The sequence below is a fragment of the Crocodylus porosus genome, unplaced genomic scaffold (genome assembly GCF_001723895.1).
Source record: "Crocodylus porosus isolate Cpor-Errol unplaced genomic scaffold, CroPor_comp1, whole genome shotgun sequence".
Classification (NCBI taxonomy): domain Eukaryota; kingdom Metazoa; phylum Chordata; order Crocodylia; family Crocodylidae; genus Crocodylus; species Crocodylus porosus.
The window spans coordinates 62,486,354-62,500,256 of record NW_017728947.1 but is presented as its reverse complement, the minus strand read 5'-3'; the positions used below and the strand labels follow the sequence as shown (position 1 = coordinate 62,500,256).

Sequence of the window (13,903 nt, the reverse complement as noted above, 5' to 3'; positions counted from 1 at the left end):
AGTCAGAACCACAATGCTGCTCCACAGGAGATTTGGATTACTTAATTCCCTGACATTTTTGTTACTTTCCAAAGGGCTACAAACAGAGCTAGAGATAATACCAGAGTCTCTGCAAGTTTCAATGTTATCTTTATGGGGCTGTAAAGTCTCAGATTTAGACAGGTAAGAGGACTGCAGGACAGGTTTCAGTGAGAAGATCTGAATAGGGGACCTTCCACCAGGATTCAGGCAAATTTCTCCATAATGAAAGACATGGGTCTCCATAATAAGCCAATACTGGTACCCAGATAGGTGTTTCATCCCTTGACTGGAAAGAGATCCCATGGACTTGCCTACGGAATCCCTCTGGGGCCTACTTTTGCACTTATTTCCGGCCCAAGGTGTAAGAGATCTATATAAAGATCACTTTCCAGGAACACACAAAAGTACTCTAAAGTAATAGAGGAATCTTAGGATCATAGGAAAATAAGGATGTTATGGATATCATGAAGTCATCTAGTCCAGTCCCCTGCACAAGACAGGATCAAACCTGGCTAAACCATCCCACATGCTCTTAAAAACTCCCATGAATAAAGATTCCACAATTTCTCTGTTCCAATGTCTGACCACTCTCATAGTCAAAGAGCTCCTCCTAGTCTCCAGGCTAAGTTTCCCCTGCTGCAACTTGAGGCCATTGCTCCTAGTCCTGTCCCCCACAGCTATAGAGAAAAGACCATCTCCATTCTCTCTATAATTACCCTTCATGAATTTGAAAACTGTTATCATATCCTCCCTCAGTCTTCTCTTTCCCAGGCTAAATAAGCCTAGTTCTTTTAGTCTTTCTTCATAAGTCTACTCTCCTAGGCCCTTGATCATTTTTATTGCCCTGTGCGGAACTCTTTCCAAACTCTTCAAGTCCTTCTTGATATGTGGGCCCTAAAACCAGACACAGTACTCCAGGTGAGGCCTCACCAGTGCTGAATATAGCAGAAGAATGACTTACTTTGATTTGCAAGTGACAAACAATACAACCTAGGATGCTGTTGGCATTTTTTGCAACAAGAGCACAAAATTGGTTCATATTCAGTTTAAGGTCCACTGTGGCCTCCACATCCTTCTCTGCAACACTGCAGCTGAGCCACTTATTCCCTAATCTGTTTGCGCATGCAGTTATTCCATCCCAAGTACAGGACTTTACACTTGTCCTTGTTGAAGCTCATATCATTGATTGCAGCCATTTCTCCAGTCTATCCAAGTCCTTCTGGATCCTAGCCCTAGCCTCCAGAGAATGCATAATTCTACCCAACTTGGCATCATCCACAAATTTGCTAAATATGCACTTAATCCCATCATCCCAATCATTAATCAAAAAGATGTAGAACCATACTGAACTCAGGAGACACCTGATGAACCCCACTTTCTATATCCTCCTAACTAGCCACTGGGCTATGGGGACTACTCCCTAAGTATGATGATCCAACCAGTTATACATCCAACTTACAGTACTTTTGACTAATCTGCATTTCTTTTACTTACTAATGACAAAGTCATGGGAGAGAATGTCAAAAGCCTTCCTAAAGTCAAGGTATGCCACATCTATTGTTCTTCCTCCATCCACAGAACCTATCACTTTATCATAAAAGAAAATCAGATTGGTCAGGCGTGACTCACTCTTTGTGGGAACATCCCAACGAGCATACACATGCAAGGGCACATGTCTTCCACAGGACAAATAGCAGTCACAAATATTTGTGTAGCTGCTATTTGTCCCTGGGCATACCCCTGCATGTGCGATCCAGCACATTACAAATTGACCTTAATGGGATAGGAGAGGCTGGGGCCAGCACCTGTGCTGGATCCAGCAGCCTTACCTGGGGGCCTCCCAGGGCAGCAGTAGTGCCGAACTGGCTGCTCAGAGCCTGGCTGGCAGCCAGAGTGTGCCTCTGGCTGGCCAGGCTCTATTTCTGGTGGCACATGCTTTTTTTAGTGGCATTTTTTTTTAAACCAGGATCTCCCAGTGTAAAAAAACCTGTGGTGCTACAAATTAGCAGTGCTGATAATGGGTGCATGTGTGCCATATATGGTTTGCAGTGCCTCAGACAATTTCTTGATCACCTTGTTCTCCTCTAGGTGTGCCCAAAAGATAACACTATGTAAACATCTTGTGTGCCCAAAAGATGTAGACATGATACTATCACAAGATTGGCATAGCTTAAATCCCAGTAAGCAGTAAGGCACTGTAACAAGAGGAATACGTACATAAACCCTTTATTTGCTCCACCTAAAGAACGGGGAGAGAATTCAGGAGGGGCCACAAAGGAAGGGAAGCCCCAAAAGTAGCAGTACAGCCTTGTGCAGTAACTAATAAAATGAGGAGGGACTGAAAGGGTCAAAGCACAATCCCAAATAAACTAATAAAATAAGCACCAATCTTTTTCTTTTTATTAATTTTGAAAAGAGAGAAAAAGCAGTAAAATGGTGGTAATCACAACAGAAAAGAAAGGCCTGAAAGCGAGGCCTGAAAGGAAGGTTTTAGGCTATGAACATAAGTGAATGGGTATTTTAATTAAGAGAAACTGAAGAGCAAGAAGTGTACAGCCCATCAGCTTGAGGATACACAGAAAAAAGGCTGCAGCCTAACAAGTACTGTTAAGACCTGGCCTGGGCACAACGTTAAGAGATTCATACTGCACTCTCTCCATATGTAGAATGTCTACTGACTTCTTGAAGACTTTGCAGGGTCAAAGCCAAAGTGAAATGTGCACCAATTCTGGTAAATGGAAAGCTGCTTGGCAATTTTTAAGTGTTCAGTATTTTTAGATTATTGCTGCTGATCTGACCATTCAAACAAATATGTTCTACTGCTGTCAATGCAATGTCATGTGTATGTTCAGAAATGAAGAATGCTAGCTACAGAATGCTGTATCTTGAAAAAACACTGACTGTTTAAACGAGTTCGGGATTATAATGGACAATCAACTGAATAAGAACCTACCCTTTGATACTATGGCAAAAAGAGCTAGTGCAATCTTCGTATGTATAAAGAGTGAGGGAAGGAGGCAATTTTACCATTTACAAATGCATTTGTGAGACCAATGCTGAAATGCTGCATATAATTCTGGCATCCACATTTTAAAAGGGAAGTTTAAAAACTGAAGATGGTGCAGAAAGAAAATAAAAATGTTTCAAAGGCTGGAGAAAACCTCTTCAGTGACAGATGCAAGAGCTCAGTTGGTTTAGCTTACCCAAAAGATTAAGAGGAGACTTGATTACAGAGCATGCACATTTTCATGAAGAAAAAACAGTAATATAAACATTAGAACAAACTGTAAAGATAAAGTGGCAGATTCTTCATCTTTTGATTTCTTCAAATCAAGGCTAATGCCCCACTGGGACATAATTAAGTCAGACCAAAGTGATAGGGTTCCATGGGCCAATCTAACAATTTGAAAGAGGGGTGCAGTTGTTGCGGTGCATCACCACATATAATACAGCACATTTTCTACAGTTACAAAGAAGTTAGAAGCTTCACTAATAAGCTATGGGCCTACAGCTGTATTATTGAATTTAAGATTGAACTAAAATACATAACTTTATTGGAATATGCACTAATTTGCTGTATCATATATTATCTATAAAAACACAGACACTAGACGAAAAATAATCAGAAGATGTTGTTTATTGGTCCTGTAGTTATTACAGTTACATGTAAATGTTCAGATGCATAAAACAAAATCTAGCCTTCCTGAGTATCTTGTCAGTGCCTCCAATACTTCACTGAAAGTTATTTCCACACCTTAGCTAATTTTCACCCGAGTTAACATTTCCACACCTGATAATGTTTCTAGCTAGAGGTAAAAAACAATCTGCATGGCTATGAAATGTGAGCTATGTCACTAGGAGTAGCTATAGACAGCAGAATTGCATAAGTAAGGATAGCTTGAATGGTAGAACCATTGAAGACCATTAAAAAAGAAAGAGTGCCATTAAAACCTGTGAGATTAAGAGTGTAGAAAGAATCAGGTAGACTATAATGAACCACAAAGTCAAGGGACTCCCTCACTGATGTCTGGTTAGAAACGCTGCTGCCACTGTGAGACAGATGGCATTAAACTTTGTGTGGACCAGGAATCAAAAGAGAGTACAACTCCACCACTGCACCCTCCCAAGAGCTTCCCCTGTAGTGCTCTACAGAAGGATAAGTGGATGAAAGTATCGGCCTGTTAGATACAGCAGGATAACTTAATTGTCCCTAAAGAATTTAAAAATCTTTGAAGCAATTAGCCAATTTTTTTTGTATTCAAACTGATTCTGAATTAAGGATGAGCCTCAATCAATCTTCTCTCTTTTTGATATGAAGAGGGTATTGAATCACCACTACTTTAGGATCTAATCCTGCGAAGTGCCAAGATTCCCGAGTTATTTCCTTATAGACTTTAGAGCACCTTATTATCAGGTTAAAAATCATGGAACATTTACAAATATTTAATCATTTTTAGCCAATTTTTTTTGTGGCTGAAATGCAACTTTATGTTTTAAATCTTTTGGTCTCTCTGTTATATTTTCAGTGAAAGTGTTTATATTGTACAAAAGCCTATTATTGGGTTATTTTTGTATTAGGTGTTTTATTTCTGCTTTGCTAGCAAATGATTTAATGTAATATGTATTTCTGGTACCCTACAAAAACTGTAAAAGTATTGCTGAGATTCAATGCATGCATTAGGTTTTCAGTGTTTTGTGTGTATATATTACACACACACACACACACACACACACACAGGAAAATACTAAATGGTCATTTTTGATTTCAGACTTTTCCACCTTTATTTCTGAAAAAAGAATTCTAATAGTTGAGACAAAGATGACAGCTGTCATAAAACTCTACATAACTGCATAACTGTTTACTTATTGTATGATAGAAAATTGAAATTGTGTTTTTTTTCTTAAGTACAGATAGAGTTATCTTTTTAAACCCATTTTATCAAAGCGTTTCCCTTTTAATGAGAATCATTCGTTGTCTAAAAAAAATACCCCAATGCTCACTTAATCAAGCTTTCATTTCCAAAAATTATACTCCTGACATATAAGATAGTTTCATCTGTCAGAAATGCAGCAAGCTTTTTATAGGACAAATCTCTCAAGAATAATTAATGTTGATACAATAAGAATGGACAACTTACAAAACAGTTTGTCAAAACCTTTTATTCTTCTTCCTGCCAAAAGCTTCTGCTGAAATGAAAACTAAACAAAGCCACCAGAAAAAAATGAAATTGAGACACAGGTTTCTGTGTCTACAGAAAAATGTTACAAAATATTCCGAAGGAACAAAGAAATTTGCCTGTTTCTTCTGCCCCTTGTCCTCCCCCCCAGTGGTTTTGTAGCTAAAAATTTCAGCATAAGAACAAGGAAGGACTGTTTATTATATTAGTTATTTCTAACTTTGTTGACTCTATGTTTAAGCATTGGTGGCAACAGTTCTTCCTGGATACCGACATCAAACACTTACAAGATGTGATGTTTTATTGCTGTCCTTGCTGTCCCCAGGTTTCAATGTCACTAGATTTTGGATCAAGTGTGGTTCTGATCTTGAAAGGTGCTGAGCACTTTCAGTTCTCACTGGCATCAACAGGAACTGAGTTTATGTAGCATTTCATAATATCAAGCTCCAAATGTTCACTTTAGAAGTCAAAGAAACAAGCAATATTTTCTGAGCTGCCGGTGTGACACAAACTTGTCTTTAAATCACTTTTAAAATATTAACATTTTTCACAGAACAGTAAACGATGATTATCTTGTTTTGCAAGCTGGATCTGACATACGTGATAAATGTGATAGCTCAGCAAGACAAGACTACTTTTTATAATAGTAGGATCTACCTTAGAGCTATAATAGGTCAGAAAGCAGCCTTGCAATTTACTGTGTATTTCCAACTTCCAAAATTGTGGAACTCCTGATATGCAGCCCAATTCTAAGCCTAAAACAAACACCACAACACCATATGAAGAACTCTCCTATTCAATATGAATAGAACATTCAAAATGAAATTTAAACAAATATACAACAGTACCTTCATTAAGGTACATGAAGTGAAGTAGGAAAACTCAGAAATCTCAGCATCATTCTACCCTCACCATGAAATCACAGGGTAAAACAGAGCTTATCACACAATTTTTGTAGTCAAAGATGGAAAAGGCCAATTCAATTATTGAGTCCACCCTGCTGCAACGGAAAGATTTTAATTTCTAGACAGAGAATGTATCAAGTGTTCAACCTTCTATAACTTGATCTTCACCAAAAGGCCAAGAAGAAATAATCAACTTCAGATGCAATTGTTCAAACAACTATTTCTATAATGGAGGAAAAACTTCAAGCAAATATTATACCTTAATGCATTTGATTTTTTTTTTAAATTCTAATATAGATTAGGTATATGCCATGGATTTCTGGTGGGTTGCCAATTGAGTCTTTAGCACAGCAAGGAATGCCTCTCTTGAAATGGAAACCAGCTGCCCAAAAGAACAAATGTAATCATCTCTATTTAACATAATTAATCAACACCTAGGTATTTAGAAAAAAATAATTCAAGAACTTTCCTTGTCTTAATAAAATAATATAATTATTTTACTGTTTTCCTAAAAATGACCCATGTTAAAATATGAGCCACAGAAGAACATCATTCCATTCATAACCCTAATCTTTTGGATATAAGGTCAGAAAAAAATGTAAAATTAATTCAACGTTCATTCCACTTAGTAGTCCATTTCCCTTTAGGTAATGTCCATTTTTCAGCTACTATGGCATAAGAAATCACCTCAGATTTAATATAAAGGGATAATCAATTCCTATTTCACACACAAGGTAGGATTTAAACACCCAAATTAAAGCAATCAGAATACCTGGAATTTAGACACAAAGCATTTTTTATGAACTGACCCATTGGGAATCCACTGCCCACTTCTTTATTTTAACAGTAATGGAAACAGTTACATTCATTTAACTCTATTTGCTACAAAACTCTAATTCTAAACATCTAATCAGTGAATCTATCTTCATTCAACCAGTCCGCATTGAAACTAGTTCAACAAAGCTACAGCTAATGAGTCTTCTAAAAGAAAGGAAATAATTATGCCATACCCAATTTTAACATTTGCAACGTAAGTAGCTTCAGCAGGCTGCACTCTCAATAGCTCAAGACTGATTATTTTTTATAGTAGAAAAAAAATGGCTATTTTAAGTCTTGATCTCCAACATAACTGTAATTTAACATTGTGAATTAATGCTATACTAGTCATCAAAATATTTTAAATGAATCATTAATAAATGTAATCTATACATAACAATCCTGTGTAGAAACCTCTCATATATTCAGTAATGGCATTGGCCTGGTTAGTGACATTTGTGGAACTGTTAGTTGACGGAATCAACTGAACAAAAATATTAGGACTTGAATGTCAAAGGTACAAAATCCAGAGCTGGTAATATCTCAAGCAAGTTGAAAACCCTCATAGAGAAGGAAGGGCTCCAAAATAACCATGTATGAACCCCAGCTGCAGGAATCACATTAGGAATAGGCATAGAGCCTACAAGGAAAGGGAGAAAAAAGAAACAGACAAAAAACTATTTTGTTGAAAATTTTCTAACCAGTTCTACGTATATAATTGTTTTGAAATTACTTTTTTGCCAACAAAACCAAAACCTAAGATCTATTAAGAAATAAGAGATGTAGAGGTTTTAAAACCACTTCAGTGCAAGAATTATATGAAAAAAAAAATAAGAACATGATGTGGATGACAGCAGTGGTGCAGAAGCAGCAAACTAACTTCATGATGAAGATTATCGTTACTTCATTGGTTCAGCAACATCTACTAGAGGTCCAGGCTAACAAGCCTTGCTGCAGTTTCTGAAAAAGTAACAATCTAAGCTGTCTGAAACCACTCAGAATTAAGAAAATGAAGTAGCAGTCCTGGGAGAAATTGATTAGTCAGCAGATTGTAGTCCATGTGTCAAAGGTGTATAATACATTAAATTTATTACATCACATATTTAGGACTGAATTTGTTTTCCATGTGACATTATATGCATATCTATATATAAAACACATAGGCACATCGTGTCACATATGCATATGTATACATACATACACATTTGAGTTTACATACTTGTTTATATAACAAGTTTGTCATCTTTCCAAAAATATTATAGGATTTTTTGTGGGTTTTTCACTTACAACTTCAAACAGAATTATCACATACTGAGATCTAATCCTGAAAACTAAACCTTTCTGTATGTAAGCAGTCTGCTTGCCTATAGATTTCTGAAACATGACTGTCATAAGGCAAGGTTCTTTCTTGTAAATTAGAAAAACACACAGAAGTGTCTGATGAATTCCATAGTGTCTTGTTTTCTTGCTCTTCCCTTGAACAGAAGTTCTCCAAGGGATAGAAAACCACAGTTTCTCTCTAGAATCCAATGTCTCTTTTTTTCTTTCACTCTCCTCCCATCAGTCTGGTTACAACAGGAAAGTTTCTCAACGAAAAAAGGCCTCAAAAAATGGTTCACGCTTTGTTTTCTCAGGAAGCTCATTTCACAGTCAAAAGTTCAGTAAAAAGTGCTGAAAATGCTGATACGTCTGTTTTAAAAGAAGTACTTTAATTTGTAAAGTAAGGTAATAGCTACATAGTGGTACTTCCAATATGAAGGAGTGCAGAAAAAATAATATATATATATTTTTATGTAACAATTCAACCTGGTTACAGAACATCACAGAGACAGATGTAAAGTATGGCTCCTGAAAAGTGGCAGCACTATAAAGCTGTTATGTCTTGGTTTTTTCCTGGGAAACTTGTGCTATCGGGTATTTTGTGGGATGAATCTGAATTTTAAGAATATGACTAGAAAAGAAAAATGGGGACGTCAGCCCACATACATTAAGTCTATGTACTCAGCTACATTGATCCAGTCTGTGGTTGGGACAACCTAACTGACGCTGAAAAGTACAGGTATGTGGACACAATGTCTCAGATCCCTCACCAGTAAAATAAGCATACCTTACAATCCACCTGACAGAAGTATTACATGCATAAAAACATAAAGAAAGGTTAAGAGCAGTGCTGGTCCAGCAGAAGGCAGGGCAGGATAGCACCTTAAAGACTAATTGTTTCAGAGAGGCTTTCACAGGCAACAGCCTACTTCATCGTAAGGCCTGCTTTCTACAAATCCATTTACGGGTGTCAAAGATCTGGTCTGAATGCCAAGTTTGACCCATAGAGCCCCATCATCTGGCTTCCAGTGATAGTCTTGGGTCTGAGTTGACCCACACATGCCTACCTGGCCTCATGGGCAGGGCCCAGGATGTGCAGTGCAAGCAATGCCCATTGTAGCCATTCTGGGACACACACACACAGCACCTACTGCAGCTGGTCCAGGACCTGGGAGCCATGTATGGCAGAGTCCCAGACCAACTGAGGGATGTTGTGTGTGGTGGTGTGAGCAATGACTTTAAACCTGGAGGCCTAAACTTACTCTATTCATATATATTAAATTAAACTAAATAATTCAATTAACAAACATTTGCTGCCTAAGTTTTAACAAAAATCAAACTACCAATGAAACAAAAATCATCACCAACTAAACAACTGAAATACAGTTTACTGATGTGCTTTACTGAAGCACTTCAGAGGCTTTTTGGAAGTCTTTGACAACACCAGTTCCTTCCATAGGTGTGGAGAGAATATCCTTTTCCTTTCAGTCGATTCAACCAGTTCAGTTTAGTTCATTCGAACACAAGACACTAACTGATATCAGTAAAAGCAGAAAAGCTTACATGCTTCCTTTAATATCAGAAAGAAAAAAATAAGATATCAGGATGAGATTAACTAGTTCGAAATTCTTAAAGGACAGGGGAACCAGAGAAAAATCAGTTCAATTCACTATCTACCAATAATACTTACTTTATTTAATATTTCAGTTGTTTTGTATTGGAAAACAAGACTGATAAACTTATGTTTTCTTATACACTACATTACGACAGTTTCATTGAACTAATAACCATTTTCAAAGTATGTTTTGTGTTAATTTAAATAAATTAAAATACCCATCTAAATGTAGCTTGCAAAAAATCATGAGCAAAAAGTATCATCATTATCTAGTAAGGTAAGTGATATTTTGTACCATCATAAAAAGTAGAAAATTAGAATATGAATGAAGTTAAGTTATGTAACTACTCAAATAACTGTTTTTATATATGCTTTATCCTTCAGAATCAGTGCATCAGAGATGCCTTCTTGCTTATATTTGGCCAGCTCCTCATCACCCTTTCACTATTTCAGAAGAAGTCCTTATCATTTGGCATGCAGCACTACACTGGAAGGCAGTATATCTAAGTTCTGCTTTAACTGCCTATTTGCGTAATCATCCCATCCCTCCATACCTCAGTTTCCTCCATCCATGAAACAAAGATAACAAGATTTATCTATCTTTACACAGAAATCTCAGATCTACAGAAGAAAATTGTTATATACAATGAACATACACCAACACGTCACCCTTTTAAAATATTTCAGTTTCCAGTAAAAATCCTTAAATTTAATTACACAGTGCCAATTAGAGTTCCTAATCTACCTAATGAATATTTTTGTGCATGTGCAATCATAGCATATGGTAGAAACCCAGAAGCAGGACTACAGAAAAGAATAGTAGCAGGAAAAATATATGAATTAACAAGAACGATGAAATGATGACACCATTTAAAAAACACACATTACGTAAAACCTGGCTGTTTGGTTTTTGTCAGATAAAAGGCAAAGCCACACTGGAAAGGCAACAGAGATTTGCCAGAAAAAAACAAAGTCCACTTCTCTCAAACATGTCGTCTTTTAAAGCTTACAAAGATTCTCAAGTTCAATGACTGATCGTTAGTTTACCTTCCATTTAGAATTTTATTCTGATACCAAATGCAAAGAACATAATAGAAACAATTTACAATCCGTTTGTCTCACTTTATATTGCATATCTATTTTATAGCTGGTATTAAATGAACTTTAAAACCTTCAACTTCCATTTTCTCTATCAGTTATTTAATTTTATCCTGTTTTAAGCACAGTACTGTTTCTTTAATAACACTGGTGTAATATTTTAAGCTTCTAAGAGTAAAGTTGCCTTTTTATGTTAAAATCAGCAGGTAGTTAAATAATACCAAAAATGCTTTTGGCAAACACTGTAGCTACATGTAGAACATCTGTTTAAGGTCAAAATTAAACCTGGGGCTAACATTTTTGTATACTGTGCACCATCAGTCTTTCATTTTGCAGCCACACAACTCCAGATGATGTCACATACAATCAAATATTGGAAATATAATCTTTCATCCCTGAGAGTAGTAGACATGATACAAAAGTGATGTGCTTTTGGGGAAATTAAGTACTGAGCTGAATAACTGTCTAAGTTACATAGCCCATCCCTTTGCACTAAAAATTATGTAGGTTCTTAAGGATACAATCATGAGCCTTAAACAAAATGGGTAGAAGTAAACTGAACAAGGAACGATGGGATGGCTGTCTACAGGGAACAGGAACAAAGCATCGGGATACTTCTCCCTATCTGAGAGAGAACTGGGGCTTTGTTATCTACCTAACAGACTAGCATACATAGCACCCATGAAGTTGCAGAGTAGGTTCAGAGACAAGACTCCCTCCTTAATCTTGCATTTTCAGACAGAGTTCCAAAACAAGCTATGGAAAGCATGCTGAGAAAAAAGCTTGCCCTAAATGAAAGTCAGGGTAACAAGGGCTTATGTCTGGATTTTTAGAGTAGAGGATATCTACTAATAAAAATTATAATACAGATAATCATCTATATTCTAACTACAATGTGTCCTTTAACCTGTTCCCTAAGACAGCTAGTGACCTTTGAACCTATGAAAAAGGAAACAACCATGCATTCCTTCTTGAGTTTTTCTACTTCTCCAGCTTCATATATCAACTTAAAATGAGTATCTGCTACTATCCAAAGATCACATCTGTTTCAGAAATAAAGAACTTTTTTCATGTTTCATTCCCAATATACATTTGTTACCTCGAACACCAAAATGTCTCCTTTACCAAAAATCCTGATACTTATTCCATTCTGATATTCCCTTTCATAATCAGTACCTTTATCTTTGTGTTACCAGAAAGTTAATGTCCGTTTATGTATATTCTTTTTCTACGCTATTTTTCAAAACATATAATAAAAAATCATTTATGAACTAGTTTTAACAAGAGTTCCACTCACATATTAAGTGAATATCAGATACCCAGGTTTTCTGTTAAACAATAAACTTTGGCTTGCCATCTTGTTTCTGGAAATAACTAAAAATTTCTTGAATTAAGATTATTTTATTAAGTGACTTTCTACCCCAGTAACTTCCCTTTTGAAGTCCTGCATATATTGAGTATACTTTAAACAATACTTACCTCTAAAAGATAAGGCTCCATTTGATCCAGTGTTTTTCCTAGATGTTTATCTGGATCTAAACCTGTCAAGATATGTTAATATGTTTTAGAGAATAAAGTACTGTTTAGACATCAGAGTAAACTTTTTTTGTAACATACTACAAAGAACTTAGTTCCTCTATATTTAAAATCATTTTGATCCTAAAGTAAACCCATTTAGCAGGAATTAATTTTTTATTCCTTTTGGGAAACTGGTTTCCATGCTTGTGAAAAATAAGGTTCATTACCTTTGAGCTATGTGTCAACTGGAAAATGCATTGTTTTACTGTATGCTTTCCTGCTGAGTAATTTAATCAAAGGAAAACAGACAACACAGGTTCACAGTAAAGAATATACTCTATGGACGTTACACAGTAATACAGTATATACAGAGTGATTTATTTATATACAGGCTAACTAGCTTCTATTCTTGCCCCATTAGCATCTAAGAGACAAATTAATTAAGTAGACAACATCTACTGATTTTAATATTGCATACTACACTAGAGTGAGAGCATACCATAATCATCATTTTTATTTCAAGAATCCCTTCAGTTTTGATAGGTGAAGACATTTTTGTCCATTCCCTTTGGATCTTAGTATGTGTTTCCATTATGTATTATTTTACATTTTAACTAATTATATTTTAATTTAGTTTTTTAAGGTGTAAGTATTGATAAAGGTCTCCTTAAGGCTAATGGATACATTTGATTGCCTGCTTTGACTTGTTTAGTTTTTTGCCTTTTGGTTTGTCAACAGATTTGCCAACCCAAGCTATGATATAATTACTTGCTGAAAGCAGAGGTCATAGCTGGAACTAGGTAAGAGCTGAATGAAAAATGAAAAACCTTTAAGCTCAGAGTTCTGTAGTACCTGTTGTGTGAACTGGTCATTTTTCCTCCTTCCTTCCATTCTATCTACTGCATCAAAACTATACTATTTTTTCCATTGGTTGTTGTATGGTGTTCGTATTTCCTTGGTTTCACCACATTGTACAATTTCCACAGCTTGTTACAAAGCTGTCACTGGAAATGGCTCCATTTCAAGTATGGTTTAAGCAATGCCTACAATATGTAGTTTATGAAGTACTTTGGAATCCTTCAAAATGAAAGTCACTATAGAAATGTAACATTTATTATTATGATAAAGGCTTTGTTGAGGTTAAATAAGTGGCTTGCCTTTGAATTTGGCAATGACAGTATATTCAAGATTCTGTGAAGCTAAAATAATTTTAAAGAAGTGAAATTTTAAAAATATAAATAATAAAATTAAACATAGATTATCTGATAGAAATATTTTAAAAACTGATGAATCATTAAAACGGAAAGAGTCAGACTCCACCTCCCCTTGTTGGTGTATGCATGTTTGTGTGTGCATGCATGCATATACCCCTGTTAAAGAATAACTGAGGTTAGGAACAGATGTTGCATTTGTCCCTGAATATGCCATGCTAT

At 36.0% G+C, this 13,903-nt stretch overlaps 1 protein-coding gene across 1 annotated transcript in view; it reads right to left on the bottom strand.

The window, feature by feature from the left end:
- The window catches only part of DPH6 (diphthamine biosynthesis 6), a 405,039-nt gene that overhangs the window by 259,616 nt on the left and 131,520 nt on the right, over window positions 1-13,903 (bottom strand). Inside the window, exon 6 of the mRNA XM_019552002.1 lies at window positions 12,432-12,493. Within this exon, the coding sequence (XP_019407547.1) occupies window positions 12,432-12,493 (62 nt within the window). The remainder of the gene's footprint in view (window positions 1-12,431; window positions 12,494-13,903) is intronic.